At 51.0% G+C, this 15,486-nt stretch overlaps 1 protein-coding gene across 3 annotated transcripts in view; it reads right to left on the reverse strand.

Moving 5' to 3' along the window:
- Window positions 1-15,486, reverse strand: part of ADAMTS2 (ADAM metallopeptidase with thrombospondin type 1 motif 2) — a 235,399-nt gene that overhangs the window by 30,862 nt on the left and 189,051 nt on the right. For 2 of the 3 annotated variants that reach the window (XM_045394647.3, XM_073994972.1), the window contains 3 exons: window positions 14,967-15,110; window positions 14,412-14,544; window positions 13,003-13,116 (listed from right to left, as the gene is read on the reverse strand). In XM_045394647.3, the coding sequence (XP_045250582.2) occupies window positions 13,003-13,116; window positions 14,412-14,544; window positions 14,967-15,110 (391 nt within the window). Of the gene's footprint in view, window positions 1-11,994; window positions 12,082-13,002; window positions 13,117-14,411; window positions 14,545-14,966; window positions 15,111-15,486 lie in introns of those variants that run through there. The other variant, XM_065547140.1, reaches the window with a different exon arrangement.

A 15,486-nucleotide genomic window follows, 5' to 3' on the forward strand; every position in this document is an offset into this window, starting at 1 on the left:
TTTTTTTTAGTAGACACAGGGTTTTGCCACATTGGCCAGGCAGGTCTCAAACTCCTGACCTCAGGTGATCCACCCGCCTTGGCCTCCCAAAGTGCTGGGATTACAGGTGTGAGCCACCATGCCCGACCGACTGCATACTCTTTAACCCTTCTTTGTATAACCTAATTTTGTAGCACTGTTTCCACAAAGAGAACAGAAAGAGAACGCAGCCATTCCTTAGCAAACTCTTCTCAGCAAACCATTCCTCAGTAAATTCTTTCTGTAAAAGGGCCAGAGAGTAACTATTGTAGACTTTGCAGGCTATATAATCTCTGTTGCAATTAATCAACTCTGCCATCAGAGTTTGAAAGCAGCTGTAGACAACCTGTAAATGAATGGACATGCTTGTGTTCCAATAAAACTTTATTTATAAAAAGAGGCAGCAAATAGAAACTTTGAATGGAAGTGTAAGGAGGTTGGTGAGCCCTTTCCCCAGTAACCAATGAAAATTAGTTTATAAAAAGCAACAATTTAAAGTCTTTGGAAATTGGGCTAAGGTCTATACAATAAATGAAGAAGCATTTTTTTTTTTCAAGAAAATCTATTAAATCTTGGTAAGAAAAGCAAAAGTCTATGGCATTCGAGCCACAACCCTCCCCCATTCCTTCCCCAGCTCAGTGTGACAAGGCTTTACTGCCAGGAAGACGGGGCTCCCTCTACTCCAAGCTCCCAGTCTGAGGCTACAGTTTCATACTGAGAGAGCCAGGCCACTGGCGTCACCCCTCCCAACTCTGTTGCAGTCTATTTCTGGTGGGATGGCCAAGAGGCCTGGGGCCCCCTTCCCCTATCCAGGCCCCACTCATAGGGCAGAAGCTCTGCTCCAGGTACAGCAGGCCAAGAATAGTGGACCTGATAGCACCCTCCCCAGATTGCTTGTAGGGCAGAGGTTCCATGTTGAAAGGGGCAAGCCCAGAAGACTAGGGGTACCATTCCCATCTAGTGAGTAGTTTGTAGGCCAGGAATATCACTCTGGGAGAAGCAGGCCACTGACCCTGCTCCTAGCTCTCGTGCAGGGGTGCAGGGGTCTGCCCAGACAGTCAGAACAGAAGGCTTCATAGCTTTCCCTAATGGGACTGACTCGGATCTGAAACAGAGCATGGAGGATGTTCATGTCTAAGGGCACTGTCAAAAAAAACAGGGGTCTTAGCAGTGAGCAATTAAGAGGAGGCCAATGGTCCTAATAGCAACAAACAAAATGGTAAACCAACTACAGGTTGAGTATCCCTTATCTGAAATGCTCGGAACCAGAAGTGTTTGGAACCAGAAGTGTTTCGGATTTCAGATTTTCAGATTAAGGATGCTCAACCTGTAGAAGTTAAATAGACAGAACCAGGGACAAAGACAGTTAAGAGCCCTCCTGAAGCCCTCAGATACTGGCAACACCCTGCTCCTGTGAAAGGTCTAGAATTTAATTAGGTCACATTGTAGAGCAAGTTATACACCTCAGGACATTGTCAAAAACAATACAGCAATCAGTCGCACTAGCAGTTAGTAGCAGCTAGCAGTTAGTGGAAGGCCAACAGTTGGGTGTGATAGCAATAAAGGCAGAATGACCAGAAGCTTAATGGAAAGATCTGGGAAAGAGATAGTCAAAGAGAGCCTAGCTAATGCCACTGTCCCAGGGGGTTAGGAGCAGGGGTGCAGTCAGGGTGACTGTGCATATGACCAAGGCTGTGACCTCTGGGGAGCAGTATCAGTGGCTGCACACTGCAGGAGAAATAAGTTTCATTGAAACAGCAGGACCAGGTCACAAAATCCACAAGCAAACAGTAGCAACAAGGCCTGGGGGATCATTCTCCACAGTTTCTTCAGTGTATTATCTAAAGTTTCCAGTTTTCAAGGAAACATTCTGAGCCATGAAAAGAAACAAGAAAGTGTGACCCACACACAGGAAATTCAGCAGGTGACAGAAACTACCTCTCAGGAGGCCCAGATGTCCGACTTCGCAGAGAAGATTTCAAAGCAGCTATAATAAATGTGTTTAAACAATAAAAGGAAATCATGTCTAAAGAACTAAAGGAGAGTACAGGAATGACGTGTCACCAAATGAAGAATCTCAGTAAAGAGATAGAAATTATAAAAAGAACTGAATAGAGGCCGAGTGCAGTGGCTCACACCTGTAATCCCAGCACTTTGGGAGGCTGAGGTGGGCAGATCACCTGAGGTCAGGAGTTCTAGACCAGCCTGGCCAACATAGTGAAACCCTGTCTCTATTAAAAATACAAAAATTAGCCGGGCGTGGTGGCACATCCTGTAATCCCAGCTACTCGGGAGGCTGAGACAGGAGAATCTCTCGAACCCGGGAGGTGGAGGTTGCAGTGAGCTGAGATTGTGCCACTGCACTCCAGCCTGGGTAACAGAGACTCTGTCTGGGAAAAAAAAAAAAAAAAAAAAAAAGAGGAAGCAGAAGAAGAAGAAGAACTAAATAGAAATTCTGGAGGTGAATAGTACAAGAACTTAAAAAATAAATTAATTAGCTCGCTGAATGGTAGATTTGAGCTGGCAGAAGATGCAGTCACTGAACTTGAATACAGATTAATCAAAACCATGCAATCTAAAGAGCAGAGAGAAAAAGAATGAAGAAAAATGAACAAAGCCTCTGAGGAACATGGAAGGCCATTAAGTACAATAAAAAATGCATAGTAGAAGTACCAGAAGAAGACACAGAGAAAGAAGCAGAAAATATTTTTTTAAAAAGGCTCAAAACATCCAAAATGTGATGAAAAACATTAACTTACACATCTAAGAAATGCAATTAAATTCAAGTGGGGTAAATGCAAAGAGGTCCACACCTAGACACACCATAGTTAAAATGTTGAAATTAGACAAAGATGAAGAGAAAATACTGAACATTGAACGGTTCATGATATACAGGGAAATCACAATAAAATTAACAACTCACTTTTAATCAGAAATAATGAAGGCCAGAGGCAGTAATGTCAACCAAGAAGGCTTAATTCTGTAAAACTCTCTCTCATAAATAAAAGTGAAATAAAGATATTCCCGGATAAACAAAAACTGAAAGAATTCATTGCTAGCAGACCTGCCATGTAAGAATGCTGAAGGAAGTTCTTCAGGCTGAAAGCAAGTAACACCAGAGAATAATTCAAATCCCCATGGAAACCAAAAAAAGCACTGGAAATGGACAAACTTCTACAAAGATACAAACTACCAAAGCTGAATTAAGAAGGTATAGAAAATCTGAATAGACCTAAACAAGAGATTGAATGAGTAACATAAAAACTCCACAAACAAATGCCCAGGCCCAGATGGCTTCACCAGTGAATTCCACCAATTAGAATGTAAAGAAATCTAAACATTTTTAAAAAATTGATACCAATCCTTCATAAACTCTTCCAAAAAACATAAAAGGATTCCCAACACATTCCCTGAGGCTAGTATTACCCTGATACCAAAATCAGACAGACATCACACAAAAAAGAAAACTACAGATCAATATCTCTTATAAGTATAAACATAAAAATTCTTTTTTTTTTTTTTTTGAGACGGAGTCTTGCTCTGTCACCCAGGCTGGAGTGCAGTGGCCGGATCTCAGCTCACTGCAAGCTCCGCCTCCCGGGTTTACGCCATTCTCCTGCCTCAGCCTCCCGAGTAGATGGGACTACAGGCGCCCGCCACCTCGCCCGGCTATTTTTTTGTATTTTTTAGTAGAGACGGGGTTTCACCGTGTTAGCCGGGATCGTCTCTCGATCTCCTGACCTCGTGATCCGCCCGTCTCAGCTTCCCAAAGTGCTGGGATTACAGGCTTGAGCCACCGCGCCCGGCCAACATAAAAATTCTTAACAAAATATCAGCAAACAGAATCCAAGAGCGTATTCCAAAATGGATGTCTTCCTTTCCAATACAGATGTCTTTTATTTCCTTTTCTTGCCTACTTGTCCTGGCTAGAACGTCCACGACAATGCTGAATAGAAGTAGCATGACCAAACGTCTTTGTCTTGTTAATGATCATAGGGGGCTACGGTTTGAGCATTGGTTTGTGTCCCCTCCAAAATTAGAAACTTGATTCCTAACGAGACAGTTTTAAGAGGTGGAGCCTTAAGGAGATCATTAGGCCATGAAGGTTCCGTCATCCTGGATGGGATTAGTAGCCTTATAAAAGGCCAGAGGTAGCTAGCTAGGCCCCTTTTTGCCCTTTAGTCTCTTCTGACGTGAGGACGAATAGCCATTAAGCACATGAAAAGCAATGGAACAGATTTTTTGTGTGTGTGACAATGAGCTCAGCAACAGAAAGGAATGCAGTGCTGTTGCACACTACAACAGGGATGAGCCCTGGGAACGTTATGCCAAGTGAAAGAGGCCAGGCGCAAAATGTCGCGTGTTGTATGATTCCATCGATATGAAATGTCCAGAATTAGAAAATCTATAAAGACAACAAGAGGATGAGTGCCTATCTGGAGCTGGCCGAGAGTAGGATGGATTGGGGTGACTACGAAGGGGTTTTGAACTTTCCAGAGTGACAAAAATGTTCCAACATTTGCTTGTTGTATGATTGTAAAACTCTATGAATACACTGAAAATCACTGAATTGTACACTCTGTTTTATTTATTTTTGAGACGAAGTTTTGCTCTTGCTACCTAGGCTGGAGTGCAGTGGCGTGATCTCGGCTCACTGCAACCTCCGCTTCCCGGGTTCAAGCGATTCTCCTGCCTCAGCCTCCTGAGTAGCTGGGATTATAGGTGCCTACCACCACGCCCGGCTAATTTTTTTTGTATTTTTAGTAGGGATAGGGTTTCACCATATTGGCCAGGCTGGTCTCGAACTCCTGACCTCAGGTCATCCACCTGCCTCAACCCCCCCAAAGTGTTGGGATTACAGGTGTGAGCCACTGCACCCGGCCTGTATACTTTAAAAAGTGAATTTAAATATAGATCTCACCTTATTAAAGCTGTTAGAGAAAAAAACCAATACCAACCAAAGAGGCAGCAGATGGAGTTGGCCAACACTTGCCCTGGCATATTGAGGGAAATTCTTTTTTTTTTTTTAAAAAAAAGATCAATACTTGAAAGAAGTTATGGGTGATGCCATCTGAACATTTAGGATGATCAGATTTGGAGGAGGTGCTCTCTGGTTTCCGTCCTTGATGTGGATTTCAGGGCATTTCAAGTTTTCTCTGTGGGAGCTGGCCTTTAAGACACTCTTTGGATGAGCAATGCTCGGTAACAGTTGCTGTGGATGCCTCACTGTTGTGGCAGCATTTGCAGCTTCCTGGCGTCTTTGATGTTGTCAACATTTCAGGTCAAATCAGAAAGATGTTGGAACCATTTTCCTACGTGTTCATCAGATTCACAGAAAGATGTCTGAACCATTTTCCTATGTGTTCATCAGATTCCCTCCTCTTCATTAATGAGGCTGTCAAATGCTCCAAGAGCCTGCTAACTTCTTTGATATGTGTCTCTTCCTCCTAATGAGCGACTGCTTTTGGTTTGATATAAAACCTTTCTTTTTTTGGTGACAATGAGCTTTTTGAAGCCAGAGTTATTTTTTTTTCCTTGCTCATTTTCTACTACTTTAGTTTCATATTCCATTAATTTTTATCTGAATTTTCTTTCCTTTCTAATAAATAAATTTGAAAATGATAAAAGGTATATTTTATACATATATCCAAATCAGAGTCTGTCATTTCTTCCTTATTTTATGGAAACATTCCCAAGCCACTTTCCAAATGGAAGTGAAAACGGTGCATTCAGACGTAATCAACATTTTTGCATTGTGTTTTCATTGAGGTTTCTCTTCTGTCTTTGAAATTTTTTAGAGCCCTTCATTTATTGTCATCCATATGTTGTGAGGCTAGGCCAACTTTTATTTATTTATGTTTTAATTATTTTATTTATTTTCTTGAGACAGAGTCTCACTCTGTCGTCCAGCCTGGAGTGCATTGGCGTGATCTTGACTCACTGCAACCTCCACCTCCTGGGTTCAAGTGATTCTCCTGCCTCAGCCTCCCCAGTAGCTGGGACTACAGGCATGCGCCACCACGTCTGGCTAATTTTTGTATTTTTAGTAGAGATGGGGTTTCACCATGTTGGCCAGGCTGATATCGAACTCCTGACCTCAGGTGATCCGCCCACCTTGGCCTCCCAAAGTGTCAGATTACAGGTGTGAGCCACCACACATGGCCTAGGCCAGCTTTTAGACAAGTAGACCATCCTGTTACACTTGGCTTTTCTAAAGAAATATCCATGTTGGATCTGTGTTTAAAGTACTCCGTCTATAAAACAAACCCAAAACGAAAACAAAATACTGTTCATACAGAAGTAGTCACAACCTCAGGTACCGCTGAGGCACCTTTTTCTCCAAAGATCTGAGGAAACAGCCAGCACACAGCCCATATTCTGCAATGACCCAGGTGAGTTGGCACAGCGGTGTGGCAAGTATTTCTGGAAGCTACTATTACACCTGGACAGACACAATAATTTAACTCTACTTGTAAGAGACAGAATCATGGCAATAAGCCAAAAAAATGCCCTCAATCCATTTTCTCTGTAGTCAAAGCAGCAAAATGCCCAAGGCCGTTCTAATGCCACCCACGGGAGAAGAGGTACATCAGTGCGAAGCAGGAATGAAGACAGAAGTGCTCTTAATCAAATATGGTTAAAATATCTTATTTTTGCAAAATTTACAAAACCATATGACCACGTGAACACATGGCTTGGCCTCTCCCAGGGCCTTGGAAGGGGCTCAGGTGAGCCAGGGGCCCTGAAGCATCATGAGCTTCATGGTAAATCGACTTCTGCTTCCTCCTCAAAGCCCCTCCATGGCTCCCCTCTTGCAGCAGGACCAAGCCCTGTGGCTGGCATCAAAGACTCGGTACGACTGGCCTCTACTTACCCCTCAGGGTCGCCTGCCCCAGCACATCAGCACTGCAGCGCTGACTGCTCTGAACAGACCCCACTCTCTTCCTTCCCTGCCCCGTGCACACATCCATCTCCTCAACACACACCTGGCGCAGTAGACCCCGTGCTGTGCCACCCAGATCCCTCTTCAGGACCAAGTCATTGATTCCTCAAACTGGAGCATGTGGTCTGCTCATGGCTCACAGCTGAGTTCTTTTGCAGGAACAGCCCCCAGACCAAAGTCATGTCCCTTTCCTGGGGACAGCCATAGCCAGTGACCGGTCAGGGTTGGGGTTCAAACGTTGCTTCAGTTGGGCCAACTCTGAAAGGCTCCAGAGCTGCACGTGGTACTGGCCGAGCCCTCTGCTGAGGTCGCATCCCTGTGCAGTGCCTCAGTCTCCCCACGGCGCTGGCCCTGAGAGTGCACCCTGGAACTTCTACCATCAGGTCTCTGTGTCTGAGGTCGTTTCTGGGGACCCGTACTCCTGTGTCCACGCCTGAGCTGCTCCCCTCCCGTGCTTCCTTCCTGGTCCTCTTTGCTTGGACAAGCCCTGCCTAGCGCCCGTCTTTGCCCACATTTTCCCTTCCTTCCTAGCAAAGGCCCCTCACTCTCATGCCTTGCTAAAACCCTCCCAGGCCTGCCTTTGTGGCAGTCTGAGCCACATGGGGACTGCAGAGGCTGCTACTCTGTGGTGGGAGATACTGTGGGCAGGCGGTCAAGGGCTCCTCCCATCAGGCTGGGCCAACAGGAACCGACTGGGGTCAGGCAGCCCTGGCTCCCGGCCACTGGGGGTCCTAACCATCTCCTTCCTGGACACCGTTACCTCATCTCTTGCCCCAAAGCCTCCCCTCACTCGAGCTTTGGGGAGGGGAACAACCCAGAGAAATGCTGGCTGGCGTTCCCCTCAGCCAGTGGTGCAGGTGGGGCTTGCAGGCGAGAAGGGGCCCAGGTAGGGTAGTGCCATGGCCTGAGTGCGTGTGTCCCCTCAGATTCATATGGTGAAGCCCTGACCCCTAGTGTGGTGGCCTTTGAGAAGTGTTAGGTAATGGCCCTCATGAGTAGGACTGACATCCTCATGAGAAGAGACGTAAGAGAGATGACCTCTCTCCCTGCCGTGTGAGACCACGGGCACATGGCAAGCCAGGAAGAGGGTCCTCCCAGAAACCAACCTTGCTGGCACCCAGACCTTGGATTTCCCAGCCTCCAGGACTGCGAAGAACAAGGCTCTGTTGTGTACGTCACCAGCCTGTGGTATTTCTGTTAGGGCAGCCAAAGCTGTGGAAGATGGAGTGGGTGAGCTGTCCTGGCACCGCTGGAGGCTGCGGCTGGGGCAGACTCTGAATCACTGGTGGCCGCAGGAACCAGGAGCCAGGAGGATGGAAGGAGCCACATAGCAGTTCCCCTGTCCCAACTGGGCAAGCCGGTGCCTAACCTGGAAATGGAAGCTGGGCATGACCACTCAGGGCAGCCCCCCAGGATCTGCCGTGTGGGGGACCACCCCTGGGGCAGACCTGGATACAAATGTGTAGAAAGGAACAGGAAGACAAAGCAATGCAGAAAGAGAAAAAATCACCCTCATTTCCGCCACGCAGATGTCACTCCTCTAATAGGCTGGCTGATTTCCTCCTGGACAGCTATGAGCACTGAACAGTGTGATAACCCTGCGTGAAGAGTTCATCCTCTGATCTCCTCAGTGTGATGACCCTGCGTGAAGAGCTCATCCTCTGATCTCCTCAGTGTGATGACCCTGCGTGAAGAGTTCATCCTCTGATCTCCTCAGTGTGATGACCCTGTGTGAAGAGTTCATCCTCTGATCTCCTCAGTGTGATGACCCTGCGTGAAGAGCTCATCCTCTGATCTCCTCAGTGTGATGACCCTGCATGAAGAGTTTCATCCTCTGATCTCCTCAGTGTGATGACCCTGTGTGAAGAGTTCATCCTCTGATCTCCTCAGTGTGATGACCCTGCGTGAAGAGCTCATCCTCTGATCTCCTCAGTGTGATGACCCTGTGTGAAGAGTTTCATCCTCTGATCTCAGTGTGATAACCCTGCGTGAAGAGTTCATCCTCTGATCTCCTCAGTGTGATAACCGTGCGTGAAGAGTTTCATCCTCTGATCTCAGTGTGATAACCCTGCATGAAGAGTTTCATCCTCTGATCTCCTCAGTGTGATGACCCTGTGTGAAGAGTTCATCCTCTGATCTCCTCAGTGTGATGACCCTGCGTGAAGAGTTCATCCTCTGATCTCCTCAGTGTGATGACCCTGCGTGAAGAGTTCATCCTCTGATCTCCTCAGTGTGATGACCCTGCATGAAGAGCTCATCCTCTGATCTCCTCAGTGTGATGACCCTGCATGAAGAGCTCATCCTCTGATCTCCTCAGTGTGATGACCCTGCATGAAGAGCTCATCCTCTGATCTCCTCAGTGTGATGACCCTGCGTGAAGAGTTCATCCTCTGATCTCCTCAGTGTGATGACCCTGCGTGAAGAGCTCATCCTCTGATCTCCTCAGTGTGATGACCCTGCGTGAAGAGTTCATCCTCTGATCTCCTCAGTGTGATGATCCTGCGTGAAGAGCTCATCCTCTGATCTCAGTGTGATGACCCTGCGTGAAGAGTTAATCCTTTGATCTCCTCAGTGTGATGATCCTGCGTGAAGAGTTCATCCTCTGATCTCCTCAGTGTGATGACCCTGCGTGAAGAGTTCATCCTCTGATCTCCTCAGTGTGATGACCCTCCATGAAGAGTTCATCTCTGATCTCTCACTCGTTGTTAGAAAAGAAACCGTTTAATGTTGTTGACATGTTTTATAACCATATGCTTAAGTGCCTGCAAATATTCCATCCACTAGAGAGACTTCAACATTTAAAGGGAAAGGTTATGTGTGCTGAGTGAATTTGGAGCCCGTCATATGGGGAAATGAATGAATGAATGAATGAATCTAGAGCTGAGCAGATATGTAGCTTCCTCAGCCTAATCCTCTGGCCTATTGCCTTTTTTTTTTTTAAACCCAAAGGGAATGAGCCCATCTCTCCACTCTCAGCCAAACCAGCCAAACCAGCCTGTCCAACACAGTTCCATGGAAAGGCTCCCCTCCTCCCTGCCCCCACCCCACCCCTCCTACTGAGCAACCTGGCCCCATCTCTCACTACCCCAGTCCTCTGCTTCATCTCACGGAGGCCAAGGCTCTGAACCCGCAGGCACCACAGCATCCCTGCCTCCCCGTGCACACGGGTCCAGGGCAGGCAGTGGATGGGCCAAGCAGCCGCACAGAAGAGGGTGAGGGCAGATAACCTGCGGGCTCTGTGGCTTCTCTCCCAGCCACCTCCATGTCTAGAATCTAGAGACAGATCTTCTCTCTCTAGGAAATGGTGGCAGCAGGAAACTGGGTAAACAGAGGTATAATGAGGCAACAGAGGCCAAGAGGGGAGTGAGGTGCTGGGACAGCCAGCAGGAGCTCCCAGTCAGCGGCCTCCTGCAGAGCCTGAGCTCTCCACAGCCCCCTTGCCAGGTGTCTGGGGATGCAGACGGACAGCTCTGTCCCAGAGCCACTTTCAGCAGGCAACCTGCCATTTCTCCAGCCCGGCCAGGCTTTGCCTTGCTCTCTTCTCTCTCTCCTTCCCCTTTGGCTCCCCTTGCAGGGAAGGGTGGGAGAGAAGATGATTGCTTTCCAGACGTAAAATCACAGTGCGAGAGAACGGTGATGCATAGAACAGGGAAACATCCAGACCCACATTCAGGGATTCTGACAGCTGCCCAGAGGAGCCCCTCCTCCACGTTCCCCTAACACCCCACACTGAATCCTGATCTAGGTCAGTTTCAACCTGTGCTCCTCGGGAACCAGGGGAGGCTGAGCAGAGCTCCAGCTCTGCCCCTCAGTCAGCACAACTATTCTTTATACATAAAAGGCAATTTCACTTACTGAGCTAAATGCAGAGGATCCTACCACCAAAATGAGTGAAGGGCTGCAGACAGGTCAGTGGTCTCTGTGAGGAGGGGACACTTTGGTTGCATCTGCTCCCTGTCCTCACCAGACCTCCCCCACCCCGTTTCTACCTTGCAGGAGAAGCAAGGGGCAATCAGCTGGGGTGCAGGCCAGCCACACACACACATGTGGGGGCCCCACCTGCTCCTGCTCCTGCTCCCTGGCCAGCATGCCTGTGCAGGGCCTGCCTCCCATTCCCTGTGCCTCCTCCCTGCCTGGGGCAGGTGGGGTGGGCAGGGAGCCATGCTTAGCTGGTCTTGTTCTCCAACTCAGCTTTCCGCAAGCACCCCTGGGGTCACGGCAGATGTTCTGCCCTGCTCCTTCTGCTGAGGTCCTGTGGGAAGGGGACTAGCTGGGTGGTTCTCGCCTCACCAGGCCCCCAGTGAGTTACCAACAACTCTAACCCTTCATTAAATCTGGGCACATCTTAAAAACACCAATTCCCAGGTCTTCAAACAAAACCTTATACACGAATGTTCACAGCGGCATGACTCACAAGGGCCAAAAGGTGGAAACCACCCAAATGTCCCTCCATGGAGATAACGGATACACCAAATGTGGCACATCCACACAACGGGAGGTTATTCAGCGATCGAGAGGAATGGAAAGCGGACAGATGCCACAAGGATGACCCTTGGAAACATTTTGCTGAATGAAGTGAGTCAGATACAAAAAGCCACATATGTATGATTCCATTTATATGAAATTCCGGAATAGGCAACTCTACAGAGACAGAAAGCAGACTGGTGCTAGCCAGGGGATGGGGCGAGGAGGGAAGGGAGGAGTGACTGATAAATGAAGCTTCCTTTTTGCAGTGATGAAAAGCTCTGGGACCGGGCGGTGGTGATGGTTGCCCGACACTGCGAATGTACTAAATGCCACCGAATTGTGCACTTCACTTTTATTTTTAGTTTTTGAGACAGGGTCTTGCTCTGTCGTCCAGACTGGAGTGCAATGACGCAATCTCAGCTCACTGCAACCTCCGCCTCCCGGGCTCAAGCGATTTTCATGCCTCAGCCTCCTGAGTAGCTGGGATTACAGGCACCAACCACTGCGCCCGGCTAATTTTTGTATTTTTAGTAGAGATGGGATTTTGCCATGTTAACCAGACGGGTCTTGAACTTCTGACCTCAGGCGATCCACCCGCCTCGGCCTCCCAAAGTGCTGGGATAACAGGCATGAGCCACCATGCCCGGCCTGAGCTGTGTACTTTAAAGTGGTTCAGATAGTGAATTTTATGTGAATTTTACCATAGTTTAAAAAAGAACACCCAAAACAATTATTGGATCCTGCCCCCAACAAAAGTCTTCAGGGATGGGCCTGGGAATTTGTTTCTTTCAGAAGCTCCACCAGGGACGAAAATTAGGTGGCTGGCCCAGTCCCGAGCCAAAGACTTCCATCAAGGAGCCACAGGTCCAGACAGTTTGGGGGCGTTCCAGGCCTGGCTGGGATGTGCACCGGTGTCCACGCCCCACTCCCTGCCCCCACTGCAGGGCCGGGGTGGTCTCAGTGGGGCTGAGCCTTCCCGGGCATGGATCCAGGCTTAGCTCATTTGCATATGCCAGCCCCCTAGCAACTAACTGGCAGAGGAGGGGGTGTGTGATTTCATCTGAACCAATGAGAATCAGGTCTGGAGTTCTGGGAGGACCATGGGGAAGAAGCCCTTCTTTCAAGAGTCACCAGAGGGTGGGAAGTGGGCCTGGGGCAGCCATCAAGTGACCTTGAAGGACAGCGTGCCCAGCGAGGGACAAACACCGAGATCCTGGGGATGGAGAGGTTAAGCCTCATGCTGGGCCCGAGGACTCCAATGCTGGCCTCGAAGGTGACCCACAGTGCCCAGGGGTGACCAAAGGCTGCCAGGACCCCAGAAATTACTCCTTAGAGGGGGATTCCTGAGTGGGGGGCATGAAGCACTGTGAGGAGCTCTCAGATGCCAGGTGTGCTCCGCACAGGGTGGAGGAAGCTCTGGCGTATAGCGTGTGAGGGGTAATTAGAAAGCAGAGAGGAGAGGGCACCAGAGGTCCCCTGAGAGGGCCCCCCACCTCCACTTCAGGGCCTGTCCCTGGCGACCTGGGCACCTAAGATTCCTGGCCTCTGCACTGCTGCCCTTGATCCTGCCTCACCTTGCCAGGTGCACACATCGTCCCGTCCAAGGGGGGCCCCTTCTTGGTCTTGCAGAAGTAGGGGTTGTCCGGGTGGCTGCACCACAGCTGCTTGCAGGGGTCGAAGGTCCGGAACTGGAAGACAGAACCGCAGCTTGCCAGGCCCTCCCGCCTCAGGGACCTCCCAGGGGTGCCACCCGCCCCCCGGGTCCTGTAACCTGAGATGCCCCAGTGGGACTGGCCCGTGATGGGCCTGTGTGGCTGGTGGGTGTCATGATTCTGGGGCGGTGAGGACCTTGCCCGTACAGCATGGGGGCTGCAGCATCCCTGGACGCGGCTGGGCCTCTCTGCCTCCAGCCCTTGGAGGCTGCACACCTCAGGGGGCCTGGCAGGCAGCTGGGCCCTATGTGCCCGCCTGAGGCTAAGAGGGTCCCTTTTGACCCTTTCTTTGCTGTGGATTCCCCTCCTAAACCCAGGTGAAGCCCTGCCCCCACCCCACAGGCCTGCCCCCTCTGCAGCCTTGGCCTACCCCGGACTTCACAGTCCGCTTGCCTGGCCTTTCTGCTTCCTGTCCTGATAGCACTTCCCGCAGGACAGCCCTGAGGGATCAGCTGAAACTCAGCCGCGGCCCTGAGGCTCCCCTACTCAAGCCTTTCCAGAGCCCCCCATCGCCATGAGAATCGAGTCCACCGAGCTCCTTAGGGAGTCCTGGAAGGAGTCAGCCCTCCTGCATTGGTACTTGACTCCACCACTTGCTCGCTGTGTGGACTCAGGCAGGTTACCTAGCCTCTCTGGGCCTCCGTTTCCTCATCTGTAAAATGGGACTACTTTGCTTTTTTCCTTCATGCAGCAGAGGCGAGCATGAAGACGCTCACAGACACTGAAGCTCCCCCGCACGGCCTCCATGCTGATGGCCGGTTCCTCTGACGGCTCAGCCCTGGCACTCAGCCCTAGAGAGCATCGAGTGCTCCTGTGCCTGCCACGCTCTCCTCCAGGCCTCTGTATCCGTGGCCCTCCCTTCCTGAATGCCCTCTCCTTCTGCTGAGCCTGCAGGCCTCCCTTCTTCCTTGGGAGCCCTCCTGACCTCTGCAGGCTGACACAAAGGCCTTGCCAGGCTCTCACTGCCCCTGGCTGACACCCTGGTCACAGCCCTGTCACCCATGTGCTTCCTGCCTAGGACCATCTGGGCCTGCCAGGTGGGCTCAGGGTGCCTAGTGGGTGGGGAGTGGTGGGTGCAGAGGGAGAGGCTGCCACTCTGGAGGGCTGCTCTGCGCTCCCCACGCTGGGCCAATCCTCACACTGTCCCAGGAGTTGCTCCAACACCAGCACACCCGTTGCCGATCCTCACACTGTCCCAGGAGCTGCCCCAACACTAGCACACCTCCTCCCAGGTCTGGGAGGGGACCCTGCTGCAGGGCTGCCACACTCACCGCTGTGCACATCATGTAACCCAGGCCGAAGTCAAAGCGGCACTGCTCGTTCATGGAGTAGTGCAGCCCTGGGAGCTGGGGCAGTGCCGGCCAGTCGTGGGCGAAGGGGTCATCCCGCAGGCAGTCATAGGAGCTGGGGGGACACACGAGACCGCAAGCAGCGTTCAGCATGGCTGACCATCCAGCCCTGGAGGCAGCTGAGGCCCCTGCTGGAGCTGCCACGGCAGCCCTACCTGCACATCCCGGCCCCTGGCTGTGCTGCCTCAGTTTCCCTGCTGCATCTCTTGTCCTTGGTGTAAGATACCAAGACCCGGCTTGCACAGACCCCAGGGTAGCTGCCTTGCCTACTTGCCATTCAAGGATAGGCCCCTGACAACGGGTTCTCCTCCAGACACCAGGCTCCTCTCACAGGTGTGCCCTCTCTCCTCCCCTGCACACAAGGCTAGAGGACCTGAGGTCGGAGGGCTCTGGCTCCGGTGCATGGGGACTTGCACCCTCCCAGAGCCGAGCCCAGGGACTGAGGGGTCGCCCTCGGAGGACAGGGGTGGTACTCACTGCAAGTAGCGGCTCAGCTCCTGCTGGCTGCAGCGGGACCAATGGAAGCGGTGGAAGGCGGCCTGCACCAGGGGCGCCATGATGCTGCCCAGCCGCACCTCGTCGCCGCAGCGGTTGCCCTGCCCGTCGTGCTCCATGCCCAGCCTGCGAGGGGTGAGGCAGCTGGCTGAATCCTATTGGCACACGGGCCTGCCAGTCCCACCCCACCCCGATGATAGGAGGGAGCCCCATCTTTCCCCCACGGGCTTCCCCTGACCTTGGCCCACCCTGAGCCGGGTGGCACCGACCTGCTGCACTTCGAAAGCTGAGGCACTCTGGGGAGAGAGTGTCCAGCGGGTAGTCCCCAGGTATCCTGTCCCCAGGAGGGGCATGCACACCTGGGCGGAACCATGGCTTCCCTGCCTCCAACTTTCTGGGCGAGCCACCCTCCAAACCTTCGAGCCTCCTCTACAACATGGGGTAGAGCCCACCCTGCCTGGGGGCTTGGATGGGATAATGCGGCAAGGCCCCAGCTCTAGCT

Source organism: Macaca fascicularis, chromosome 6, assembly GCF_037993035.2.
Source record: "Macaca fascicularis isolate 582-1 chromosome 6, T2T-MFA8v1.1".
In the NCBI taxonomy this organism is placed as follows: Eukaryota; Metazoa; Chordata; class Mammalia; order Primates; family Cercopithecidae; genus Macaca; species Macaca fascicularis.